At 35.6% G+C, this 13,583-nt stretch overlaps 1 protein-coding gene across 1 annotated transcript in view; it reads left to right on the forward strand.

Moving 5' to 3' along the window:
- The window catches only part of TTC27 (tetratricopeptide repeat domain 27), a 111,453-nt gene that overhangs the window by 46,968 nt on the left and 50,902 nt on the right, over positions 1 to 13,583 (forward strand). The window contains exon 10 of the mRNA XM_036381100.1: positions 9,740 to 9,853. Coding sequence (XP_036236993.1) covers positions 9,740 to 9,853 — 114 coding nt within the window. The remainder of the gene's footprint in view (positions 1 to 9,739; positions 9,854 to 13,583) is intronic.

Raw genomic sequence — 13,583 nt, forward strand, 5'->3', positions numbered from 1 at the left:
TTACTATGCTGAGTCTGAGTATTGACTAACAAAGCAGAAGGTTGCTCGTGAATAATGTTGATCTGTTGCTGAGAAGAGGCTGTGTTGAGTTTTTCAACCACAGTTCTTTTAAGGCGAGGTAGAAGAGATGGCAATGACGTGTCTTGCTAGTTCTAATAAGGTTGGTAACAGTATCTTTGAGCAGATAGTAGAACTAACTTCCAATATTTCTTGCCTGATTGGTTTTTTTTGGTTTTTTTTATTCCTTGAAATTCTAGGTGCTACAGAAGTGGTACACAAGCCAGCACAGTTTCCAAGCTGATCTAGCATACATAGTTGCCTAGAAGCAAGAATTGTCCCTTTGCAAGGTAGATACCAGAAGGAGTAAGAGTTACTGCTTAAAATAAGTGCCATGGAGGGGAAATATGTTTAGAATGATAAGCAGGATAGAATCTGAGGCCACTGGTGGGTGGATATTTTCAAAACCTACCCATTTGCTACAGAACACTATTTAAATAGGGTAAAAAAAGCTGTGGAAAATGCAATTGAAGCTAAATTACATTAGCCTTCATGTATTTTTATATCTTCCGAGAAGAAAATTTATTCCAGAATTGTCTTATAACTTTTTAACTGATTGAGCAAGCTACGAAATAACTCTTATATTGTATTTAATGTACCTTCAGATGTGATAAATTCCAGATACAATAAATTTCAGAGAGAGAGTCAGTCACATGTGGACTAAAATTGAATGAGGCACTTGAGAACATTAAATTGCCTTTAGGTAAGTGCGATATAATTGCTGCTCTATTGAGTCTAACATTCATTTCTAGATCAGTCTAGTATAGTGTAAGTAACTGTTTACCTAATAGGTTTCTAACATTTTGCCTTATAAAGTGTGTATGGACAAAAAGAAAACTGAAAAAAGTGATCAGTATGTATGTGTACACGTTTCATTTTAAAACACTCATAATTTGTATTTTATTCCAAATCCATTAAATTATCCAAGCTTCTGAAATTATGTATATGAAAAAAATTTCATTCATTTTGCATTGCTGTATACACTGAAGTATATAGCAATGCAAAAAAAAAATCAGATAGTGTATTCTTGTTTTAGTGGTAGGAATCAACAAAAGGTAGTCTGTATTTACAATGACGTAATGTTATAATTTGAGTGCTGAGGCTACCAGACAAGACTAGACAAAGTGAATTTTAAAAATGCCATTCTAATTAAACTAGTCCCTTGATGCCGATCACTGATGGTGTTTTGGCCTCACTCTTGACTTTTTAACACCCAAGAGGTATTTCTAATGGCTGTGGTTAAGAGCTTTAAGCCCAGCTCTGCTAATGATCAGCTAACACCTGTTGTGGTGAAAAGCTATTTTCGTTCAACAGTCCCAGGATTAGTTTTATGGACCAAAATAAACCATTGTCATACAATTGAATGAATAGCTTTAGATTTTGGGGAAAAATATGCTGAATGTGTGGTCTAAACCTACTGAAATAGATGGAATATTAAAGCAGTACTGGAAAATGGCACTGTGCAAATGCTGATGTCTCAGCCACTGCAGGAGAGTAAATCTTCTCCTCTGTGACTTTAATACTTTCAGGATTTCTGCCTCTCATTTGCCTAACATACAGTCAGAGAATTTTTTTAATCATGGTAATTCAAGAGGCCTTAAAAAAACCACAGATGATCATGATTGACTCTGTAGCATGATGTAACAACTCACTGAAACACCAAGAGACCTAATAAACAAAAAATACAGAACTTCTGCTAATGCACTTCATACAGGCTCAAGCATTGCTTTATTTTTTGTTTTGTTATTACAGTGCAAAGGTCTTGGCATAATGCTCTAAAGGTGCCATGTAGAATTTATATTAGATGCTGTTAGGCAAGAAAGTATTTAAGACCTAACCAAGTAATAACACATTTTTCTCATGCAGCATTGAAAAAGAAACACTAACACAGGACTTGGAATAATGCCTGAAGTATTACTAATTAGAAGTGTATAATGCAAGTTGTCACATTTGCAAAGAAAAAAATGTAAATTATCCTTGTCTTGCTAGTTTTTTCCTAAGACTGTTAAATCAATTAGTAATCTGTAACTCCAAAGACTTTGCATATTGTTGGTTTTTAAGTTCTAGTTGTTAATGCCATGTGGAAAAAGATGCTTTTGGTTGCTACCTGAAATTGCAGTCCATTTCACAGAAAAAGACAGTTACTCACGTGTTGATGTGACTTCTAATTTGCAGGATTAGTTGATAATATTTTGATTTTTTGTGGCCCAAAACTGTTAGAATGACTGGAAGTGTAGGACAGATTTCCATGTTTAGTGAAAGTGTGAAATTAAAGAGATGTATCAAGGCGTATACAGCACAGGGTTTGATAACTGTTAAACATACCAGCAGGGCCTTTGATCTTTGTTTGATACCTGAGCAGAGCTTTTGACCTTGAGGAGGAAAGATGTAGTAGACTACAATACACACTGGTGTGAGTATTCCTTCTGTTTCAGTATTTTTTTAATAGGAAAAAAGCAACCAAAAACCAATCTGCAAAATCTCTTGGCTAGTCCATGCTAGGAATAATTTTCTGCGTAAATTTGACTATCTTTCTTCTCTTCCTTCCTGCTAGCCACTAAACATATCCACTCTCATAGTATTTATGGAAGCCTTGCATTCTCAAGGTATAAAAATATTACTGTCCTTGTTTGTGTCCCGTATCTTGTTTGTGTTGCTCTCCAAGGACATAATTTTGCCAAATAGGTTAGAATTTGTCCGTTTGAAACAAGAATCATCTGGAGTGAAGTCCTAATGTAATTTTTTTGTTGTTGGACCTTAGAAAATATGAAGGCGTTTATAGATAATAAAATGTGACTGGAGAATATACAGCTTGATTGTTCATGTCTAAAGCAATGTCAATGATTATGGATGACAGAAGCTGGAAAGAGCGGATGGTTTGAAATAATTTGCTTCATCATCCTATTTGTTTGTTCCCAAGTTAATCGCTGTTGTTTGTTTAGAACTGTCACATACTTAAGATGTTTTATATAAATTGGGGATTGTACTGTGGATTCCATGAGTAGTTGTTCTCCTGTAGAAGTAGTAAAGGCAATAGGCTTGAATTTGATGTGTTGTGTTTTGTTGCTACCTCTTCCAATTTACTGTCCAAGAGCAAATCTTTATTGGCTGTCAGGTTTTGTTTGAATTTTGAACCTAAAGTGAAGTTGTCATGTGTTAAGGTGATACCCTCAAAGAAATGAAAAGTATTTCATATATATATATTTAATATAGAAGAATGGAGTTGTTTCTGTCTGAACTTCAGATTATTCAATTTCAATAAAATGTTGATTTATGAAGACACACTGGAGGAGCTCTCCTGTTAGTACAAAAAAAATAACCTCTGAAATTATAGCATTAAGTCTTTGTCTGAGATGAATCAGATGGGCATTTACAGATACACATTTTAGTTTATGGCTCCATTTCAATTTTTACATAAAAATACATTTAGAGATTAACATGCAGTAATTATGTATCATTACACATAACAGAGAGGATTTGTGTATAACAACAATGGAAAATAAATAGGAAAAGTCTTGGGGTAGCATTGAACTAAGGGAAATGGTGTATCAAACACAAAAACTTTTTATTGTAATTGTTATTCAGTATTCTGCAATTCTAAATCCATTTTTATTAGAAATTTCATTTCTATGTATAAAGAGCATATGTACTATGATAATTGCAAAATAGAAACTTTAAATTTAAATATAGATAAAAGGAGAAATGTTCCTTAAGCTGGTTGCTAAGCAATTTTTTGCATTAAACTATTTATATACACCAGCACAACAGCATTCTGTGCTTAAAAGCAATCCTTTGTCACGCACATTAAATCAGCTTAAATATCAAATACTACTCCTTGACCATTTAAATATGCCTATTTAGAAAACAGTAATGAATTTTACTTGTTTATTGATTTGAGGGTTTGTGTATGTGTGCAGCTATTACAGTTTCCTCTTAATTTGTGGTCACTGAAGGAGGATTGGTGAACTGCTGAGTGTTGTGATAAGAATAAAAACGCTAGGAGGAATTGGAGCTCTGTGAAACCTCAGCATCATACTTTTGTTAGTGATGCCATATAGTCAAATCTTCTTTTGATTCCTCTTTATTTTGAAATCTTTGGGGTGGGCATGTACAGCAGAATAGGTATGTATACTTGATTTGAACATACTTGATCTGTTTGAGCCAACAGGCAATTTTTACATGTTCCTAACACTAAGCAGAAAAGCTAAAAGTGGTCATACTGACTGGCTTGTTCTGTTGCCAAGCCATGGTTCTGCTGCTTAATTGTAATTAGAAATTTAGTATTTTTCTTGCCCTCTTGATACTTGTGCTTTTCACTAAAACATAAGAAGTGCGCTGGTACTGGAAACCACTTAGTCACAAATGTGCTTTATTTTAACTTACAGGGTTCTAACAGAATTATTGTTTAAAGTTACAAATCTCATTTCATCCAGATGCTGCCAGTACTACTGCAGATCATTTGTGTTTGAGCTTGGTTAGTAAAGGAGTTAATATTTTAAGGACTTTTTTCAAAATTTCTATTATTTTTGCATCCCTCTGGACCTTGGATTGCCTTAATCTTTCTTAGACAATTAAAAATAGTTCCATAAAGTTCATTTAGCTACTTTCCAGGGCAGTGTTCTGTACATACTTTTTTCCAGAAATGCAAGGAGTACCTTTTATTAAACACTATTCTGTTGAAAAAATATGGATTTAATGAAAAGAAGTCTTTCCATAATAATGTGGCATCTTTCAGGTTTTTCTCCATGTTGATTTTTTTTTAATTTTATTTCATTTGCTTTTTCGGTCACCAGTTTAGTGCTAGGAGAAATTTCCAAAAAATATGATATTAAGTAAGTGTCAGTTGAACATGATTTTTCAGAAGAAAAACTTGCATTAGTTGTACAGAAACTTAAGTGTCAGATTATTTGGATGAGAATAACAGGTGCAAAGCAAATCACTTTTCTCCCTAATATCATGCTGTTTTTTTCCTCTTGATCTTAGTCATGAATTCCATAGAAGTTTTTCCCAATTCTTTGCTGTGTACATAAAAACAAATTAAACACTTTAAAGTTAGCTTTCAGTTATAAAGTCATTCAGCAGAGATTAACAGATACATATACAAGCAAATGCACATTTTCCCTGTTCATGCCTCAGTCGTATTAGTGGGTTTTTAATGTACTCACCTGATAATTGTGCAGGATATAGAATGTGGAAAAGAAGCCATAGTAGTGTCTCATTTTACAGCAAAGCACAGAATGAGTTAAAAGCTTGCCATTTTGCCTTGGGATGTGTTGAAGAAATAAGGGTTTCATGTTAATTATCTGAATTAATTACTGAAAGTCATTAAATAAGGGTATAATAGTTATATGAAACAAGACTATTGACTCTTGACTCTTGACAAGACTATTGGACTGTGGATGAAGTAATCCACATGAGTAATCTGAAAATCTTAATGTGTGGATTTTTTGAAAAGTGAACACCAAAGCTCCTGAAGTATGTTAATTGAAATGGATAATATAAGGAACTAAAAAGGAATATTTTTCATTTTTTTTTCCTCTAAATTGTCCCCAATGTTTTGTGCTTGTTTGTAACTTAAAATAAGTTAGTAAATAACCTGGGCTGAATCTGAATTAAGGGTCGTGTCTTTGGAGGCGTGACAGAGGACCAGAGCTATCCTCAGGGTGCCTCATGCCTGTGACTTCAGTGAAATAATTTCACCACATCCTGGCAATTTGGCCAATAAGCAGAATATTTTTGGTTCACTGATGGACTGATGTGCAAATTCTTAGGAATTCCACAAGTGGTTGCAATTAAAATTGCTTCGTTTACAAGTCCATTTTCAGATGATAGCTCCATCATAGCAATCACAGTACTTTGCTAGGCTACTGGTAGTTATCAGTGAGCAAGCTTCAGGAGTAAAACAATAACCTTACTGCATAGATTTATCATAAGGAAAAATTAGTAACCATTAAAATTAATTAGTGCTGCAGTTAATAACAATCATCTTTACTTGTTCCAGGTATTTTAGCATGTTTTATATGCCCAAGTAAGCTCTCCCTGACTTTGATGACAGGAAGAATTCCTATAGGAACTCCAGCTTTTTAAAATAGTAGATGCAGGAAGGCAAAAGAGTTGCTTTGACCAATCTTTACCTTCTCTAAGTTGTGACTGACTGATGCAGTTCTTTGTCTGTTTCTCTGACAGAAAGTTTTAAGAGTGATCAGGGAGTGCTTCACACCTAGGTTAAATTCTGAATACTGAGGCTGAAATGGTTTGTTCATGGTATCTGATTTTTGGGTTTGACAGAAATCTTTGGCTGGGTTTGATCTGGGTGTCATTACTAATGTCACCTATCTCACAATTCAGGTATTACTTGGAATCACGAAATGGTTTGGGTTGATAGGGACCTTCAAGGCCATCCTGTTCCAACTCCCCTGCCATGGGCAGGGACACCTTCCACTAGACCAGTTTGCTCAAAGCCTCTCCAACCTGGCCTTGAACAAATCCAGGGATAGGGCATCAATAACTTCCTTGAGCAATCTGGAACAGGTTGCCAGGAGAAGTTTATGTTCCAAGGACAAAACTTGCCTTTTGTTTTTACATATTTATAAGTGTTGTACAATAATGGACTACTTTGCTATTAAGACTTGCAGCATCTTGTTTCATTTCAATGTCATATAAGGAAGTTATATTGAATTAAATATTCTGGTCTGTGTAATACTTTGGTCATCTCCTTTTTTACATTCTGATATGATGGGAGAGGATGATATTGTTTGTAGGAAAAAAAATGTGTGAAAGAATTGGAAAATTACTTTTCCCATGTGAAAATATCCAATTCTTTGCAGAAAATGTTGCATGACCTTATTTCCTTTCATTTCTTCTCAGTCTGTCTAATCTTCCCATGTTTCTCTTTATTTTATTGTTCTTTCCCTAAAGTAAGAACAATGATAACTTGTGAATATTCTCAATAGTGGTTTTGCTTCAGAATTATTATTTTGTTAATTTTCTTAGCTGCCCTTGGTGCAGTATAATGAACTTCCAAGTATGTTGACAAAACCTGCATGTTCTTAGGTTGTCGTCCCCCCCCTGCCCCCCTCCGCCGCCGATGTTTTATTTTAACCTATAATCCTATTAGCAGAGCCTAGATTTAATTTCAGGTGAAAACATAAAGCTTTGGATCTTATGAGAAAGCATTTATTATCTGGAATACTTGGACATTTTGGGTATAAGATTAAAGCTTGCTTAATGGTTATGGTTAGATGTTCTGAAACTATTCTTTACAGTCTTTGAGTATAAACATTTGTGCCCTTTATGCATGTATTATTTTGATTTTTTGTGGTGCTTTAAACATTCCAATTAGGCAATGAAAAGGTGAACATTTGAATTCTGGCACAGGACTGTGAGCTCTGTATCAGTACAAAGTACAAGTGCTTCTTAAATGCAAACTAGGTCTGCTTCTCATTGTCTTGTGCAGTTGCAATATTTTTTTGTATCAGTAAAACTGTTGGAGAAATGAAATTTTTTTCTGTAATTTTACAGCAGATATACCTTTCATTTTATTTAATTAATACCTTTAAAAAGCAGGATTGCTATTCAAAATGCTACTTGTTATTGCTCCTGCAAAGGAACAAAATGTAATTATCTCTGCTTGTATTCCACCCTTTTTCTCTTCAGATTTCCTCCCTCCCTATTTGACTTTATGCACAGCTCATGCAGCATACTTGCTTAAATCACTGCTCAGGTGGTGGTGTGGGAGGTGCACACAGAGACAGGGGAGAGGCTCTCCTGGGCTGCTGGTTCTCCTACAGAGCCGGATGCTGTGGACAAGAAACTTTGTACTCTGCCCTTCGTGGGCCACTTGCTTGAAGCAGTGAGAGAACAAGGACTCTGCTGCTGGACAAGGGCAGTAATCAGACCTGAAAATATCTTTAGGAGCGTTATTAGCCAAGACTTTTAGTTGTCATTGTTCTTTTGCAAAGTTAATACTGATGTCTACCACCAGGTAGCACAGAAATAAATCCCTTGAAGTAAAAAATTAAATAGTATGACACAATACTAATAGTGGAGAAAATAGGGAAAAGGGTGACCTTCCCCACAAAATAAGCTTTTAAGCTAAAAGAAACATTGTTCCAGTGTTTGCCCAAGCAATTCCTTAAGGTGTTTGATTTAGCAGCTACCTGGTATGGCTGCTAAAAATAAACTCAGACACACCAATCTCCTGTGCTAGGAATGCCTTGCTTGTGTTTGTCTTAAGATGAAACTAAAATAGGTGTTTGAAGTTTGATGAAACAGAGGAGAGATAGCTCTCAGAACTAGGACATCCATCAGTTACCAGATTTGGTGATTATAGTTTGTAAAAGAGTACTTGACAATCTACAGAATAGAGAATGTTGTGATTGTGTTCCCTTAATTAATTCCAGATCCTCAGAACGTAGAGGATAATATAGAAGCCTTTGGGTGCCTCTTAATCTAAGACTGAGGAGAAGTCCTGAAAGAGTCAGTGCAGAGGTTCTTGCTCACAAAGGATAGGATTAGTTGAGTGTTTGGTTGTTGCACAACAACACTGCCTTCATTTTTGCTTTTGTTGTTGCCTCTCTTCCTATTGTAGTTTTGTTTGGAGGATATTTTTTAGATTGTTTCTTTCTGCCTCCTTTCTTTTGAAATCATTAGGGAAAACAAAACCAGATTACAACATGACAGAAATTTGTCAGGCATTAGACACAAACCATGAGCAAATTATGCTTTTTAATGCTTTGGGAGATCTCTGAGAGGAAAGAATAAAACCACTGGGGCTTTTTCTCCAGTCTTCAAATATCTATAGACAAATATATTTTCTCAGAGAAGATGGATCATATTTGCAGTGTCAATAAAATTAGCAAGGGAGCTTTCCTGCTGTCTCACTTTTCAGAAATGGTATATTCTTTCTAAAACCATACTGGAAAGAGTACAGGCAGTCTGTAAATTATTAAGAGGTACCAGAATTGTATTGGCTGAATGTCTTCTATTGGACTTTCCTGAAAATCGGTGGTTGGAGACTGGCACTAAGTTCCTGGCATCAGTGCAGCGTGTTCTAAGCAATAACTTAAAATTATTTTAGGAAAACTGCTTGCATAGATTATTCCATAGTCCCTATATATCTACTAAAGTCAAAAATTCTTGCTGTCATTCTCAAGTCATGGCGAGTTCTAGATTAATTAATGTTCTTCAGGTTCTTAGCAAATCTAACATTTTTCATGTGGAAATGCTGTTAACCTGGGTATCAGGGCACCTTGCATATGAGAAGAGGCCAAGAGAGAGTTGGATTTGTTCAGCCTTGAGAAATAGGATCCCTGCAACTGTCTACAGCTACCCAGTGTGCAGGTGTGGAAAAGGCTGAGCCAGTCAGCCCAGGATCAATTCTTCATTTTTCCTTTGATTCTAAGTAGCCATTTAAATTTGTGCAGTTTGGCCTATGCATCATATGGGTACATATAAAACAAAGTACAGCATAGCTGAGAATGAGGAAGCAGTTTTGAAGGCCACTTTTTACATTGAAAATAGATTAAGGTAATTCGTACAGCCCGCAGTTCATGAAGTAAGTCCTCCAGCCACATATTTGACTTTCAGAATAGGAAACAGCATTCATGCTTGAGACCACTTAAAAAAATTTTACTGTCTTCAATGTCTTTAAGTAATGACAAAACGTTCTTATTGTCTGCAGTGCTTGCTCTCCCAGCCAAAGTTCTGGGCCATTCAGACATCAGCCTTACTCCTTCGGACCAAACTGGAGAAAGGAAGCACTCGCAGGATGGAACGGGCAATGAAGCAGACTCAGGTAAGACTTCTGAGCTGCCTTATTGTAATATATGTATGTGTATAAATATAGAGTGTATATATATATATATATAATTAAATTCAAATAGGCAGGAGTTAAGAGATTTTGCAGTTCCTCCCTGCAAACTGTACGAGATAATTTTCTAATTATGTCTCTAAATTAGATGCATAAACCACAAATCCTTCTGTGTCTGCTAGTCTTGCGATAAGCTTATATGTACAAGTAATGAATCATCACTTTCAACAACATGACAAGTTTTGGAAGACTGAAATTAAAATCTATTTTTGTACTTGTATTTTCTGACTTAGGATCTGAGGAGTACATGTAGATGTTCTTGAACATCAAGCTGCTACTGCTATCAATTTTTTCAATATTTTTTTTCTCAAGTAGATCAGCTCTGTAAAACACTGAAACTTTTAAATAGTCATTGGTATTGTGAGAACAAGAAAACACATTCATGAATAAAGCAGCAATTTCAATTTACCATTTTGATGTGATAGTTGGTGATTAGTGTTTTTATTGCAAGATTGAGGCAGTGATTATTTAAATAATCTCAGTCCAAACAAAAAGATTTTTCTTCCAATACAAAAAAGAAATGTTAAAATTCTGAAACGTGTAATCTAGTAGATTTATTTAATTTTCTTTTCAAACGAAGGGTCTATAGGCTTTATCAAGATTCTTTTAGATTCTTTTTTTCCTTCATATTACAGTTTTGTTAGCCCTTTATCATATTTATATAGCTAAGTCTTGTTGTCACACGTGAACAGCAGGCACTTGTCTATGTCCATCACACTCCTGCTTGCTAAAACAGCCAGGAATGTAAAAAATTATCATTATGGTGCTATGTATTTGAATCCTGAAAAGCTGATGTTTCATTTTAAATCATTATGATGTATGAGTCTTTGAAGGAGGGCGTTTTGGATGTGCTGCTGCATTTTTCTTTTGCTGATGAAGACATGGAGTTGCTTTAGAGGAATTTCCTGTGGTCATTCATTAGGAGACTGTCAGGGAAGCCAGGATTCCAGATCTGGGAGATGTAGAATCTGACAGCACTTGGGAAGTGATCTCAGGATCCTTGATGCCCTAAGCCATAAAACATTTGGAGTGCCTCCAACATTTTTGTCTAGCTTGATTAAACCTGAGTACTGGAAATTCTTATGTTAGACAGTTTGACAGTCTCATGACAGAAGCCTTCATGAAGGGATTCTCTTAGCAAGTCCATTTATCTGACTTCTTGTGCTGCAACTGCAGTAATGCAAAGGATTTTATTAGCATGGGCTGTGACATTTTGGGAGATGACCACACAGTAGACAGAGAATCTGTGGTTTTAAATATTTCCTTTAATCTTAATGCATTTATGTTTTCTTCCATTAAGCATTCTAGTCATTTGGATATAATTGCGTATTTCTACCCATTTGTTCTTGATGGTAACAAGCTCAGTTTCCAAAAATAGTTAAAAGTTGTTAAATTATTTATATGTGCTAAATTAATCAAATGACTTGATTAACTTTCCAGCTACGGTTTTCATTCCTGAGTTCCATCAGGATCAGAATTTTTTTAATATCAGTGTTTCTAACAGTGCTAAGAAGGAATCAGAGAAGATACCACAAATGGTGTTGTTTTCATACACAGCATAAGCAATTTTTGATATATCATCTTCATGAAGATGCCGGTGTATAATTTTCATTAAGTTGCCAAAGAACGAGTGACTTCTACAGCTATTTATCAGTAGAAAATGGATTTCGAACCCACAGAATTTTCATACAAATGGATTTAATGGGTTCTTCTTTTACAAGTTCATTATTTACTAGTTCAGAGTGCTGTAGAAAGATTAGTTATGCTAGATCAAGGGAGGAGGTGTAAATGCGATTCTTTGCAATATCAGTCTTTTAAAGGGATTATAAAAATTCTTATAGAACAGCTTGAATAAGACATGGTAAACCTTCTGCATTCCTTTAGGGTTTCTGAAAAGTGCATGGGCCACTATAGGCTCTAGCTTAGTGATGCTGGGACTCTCCTGTCTTATTCTACTCCAATTTTTCTTCCTTTCCCCATTTCTACCCTCACCTGCTCCTGTGCTGGGTCTGCAGCTGATAAACATATTTTTAAATGAATATTGCTTAGTAGGCATATGCTGCTTTTCAGCCCTTAAACAAACCTGGCTACATTGTTGGTTTGTCAGAGAAAGCATTTTTCAACTACCTTTTAGATCCTATCTTTGTAGGACTGGCTATGTCTGTTTACATTATTTTAATTACTTGGAAATATTTGCAACTCTTTTTGAAATGAGGGCATATTGGTTAAAATTTACTACCAGACTCCAAATATTAAATATATCCCTACTTTATAACAAACAGTTTTCATGAATTTGTTTAGGTCTTTTTTTTCCTAATAGGAAAACTTCAAGAGGAATTGGAATGATCATTTTCAAATCCTTTTTCTGATTATTTTAGAAATCTGAGCAACTAATAATGCAGTCCTTGGAATTATTTTTGTAATGATCATTCTGGGTACTCTGGGATGTACTTCAGCTAGTAGCTAGTGAGGAGGAGATACTTTTTCTGGATACTGCGGATTGTCTCTGTCCAGTTTTTGCTTAAATGGGGTTTGGATCTGCAAAACTAAGGTTAAAGATTTCTAAAGCCAGTAATTCTTTTAACCATTTTTCTAAGAAAAGGAAACAGCATTTGAAAGCAAAACCAGTTATTTTACATTCCACTGGAATATTTAGTCATGACAGTATAACATACAGAGAAGTGCAGATCAAGGTACTGCCAACTAAAATGTGTCTCTGGATGCAGTATGATATTTTTAAGGTTATGTGATTGTTTTTCTTCCATTTGGGTGAAGGTTCAGGAAGGGTGAAAAGTACTAGGTTGGAAAGAAAAATGGAAGGGAAAAAACAGGAAAAAATTGGGGTAGGTTTTTGATAAAACCAGAAACCTGCTATTGCTCTATCAGTTTGGGAATCTTTACCTACCTTTTATTGTAAGAAAGTAAATCAGAAACTATTAGTAGTGGAAGATGTGTTGAACTAAGCTGTTAAGCCACAAATTACTGCTGAAAGTGCAGTCAGAGCTCAAGTAACAGAATGGGAGAGAAAAAAAAAATGAATTTTGAGTGATCTAGAAGCTATGAAAAAATGGGGAAAGTGAGGGATGATCTAAAAAAAACACAAAAAAAACCCACCCACAACCAAACCAGTTCAAAACACATAGAGTATCATCCCACTGTAGCTTCTTGATATATGGTTTACTCTTCCATTTCAGTGAATTTGAAAGTATGAAGCAAAATGAATTAAAATGGTGGGCTAGAAACAAGACCACCATTTATTTACTGCTGTATTATGCCAGCAGTGAAAGAGGTGAAGCTGCCATGTGCCTGGTACTCCAGCAGCCTGCTCAGGTTTACCCTACCTGGGATATCCCAGATGTATCCTACCCTAACCTGAGTGCCTACACTGGCTACCTCTACATTTGCAGCTTTTGTCAGCTTGTTATGGGCCCCTTTTCTGCCTGGGTTTTCTGCTGCTTGTTACACCTGGTGACAGCATGCCTGCAAGCTGATGGCTTTGCTTTCCTAGCACGTCGTACAGCGTACGCAGGATTTCATACACTTCCCTCCTGCTTGCTTTTCTTGGCAGTAAAGGAATATGCCTGTTGGGGCAGAGAAATGTGTCTTGAAAAGGGTGTTTTAATAAGACTTCAGGAGAGCTGGGAGCAGACTAGCA

This window comes from Molothrus ater, chromosome 3 (assembly GCF_012460135.2).
Source record: "Molothrus ater isolate BHLD 08-10-18 breed brown headed cowbird chromosome 3, BPBGC_Mater_1.1, whole genome shotgun sequence".
In the NCBI taxonomy this organism is placed as follows: Eukaryota; Metazoa; Chordata; class Aves; order Passeriformes; family Icteridae; genus Molothrus; species Molothrus ater.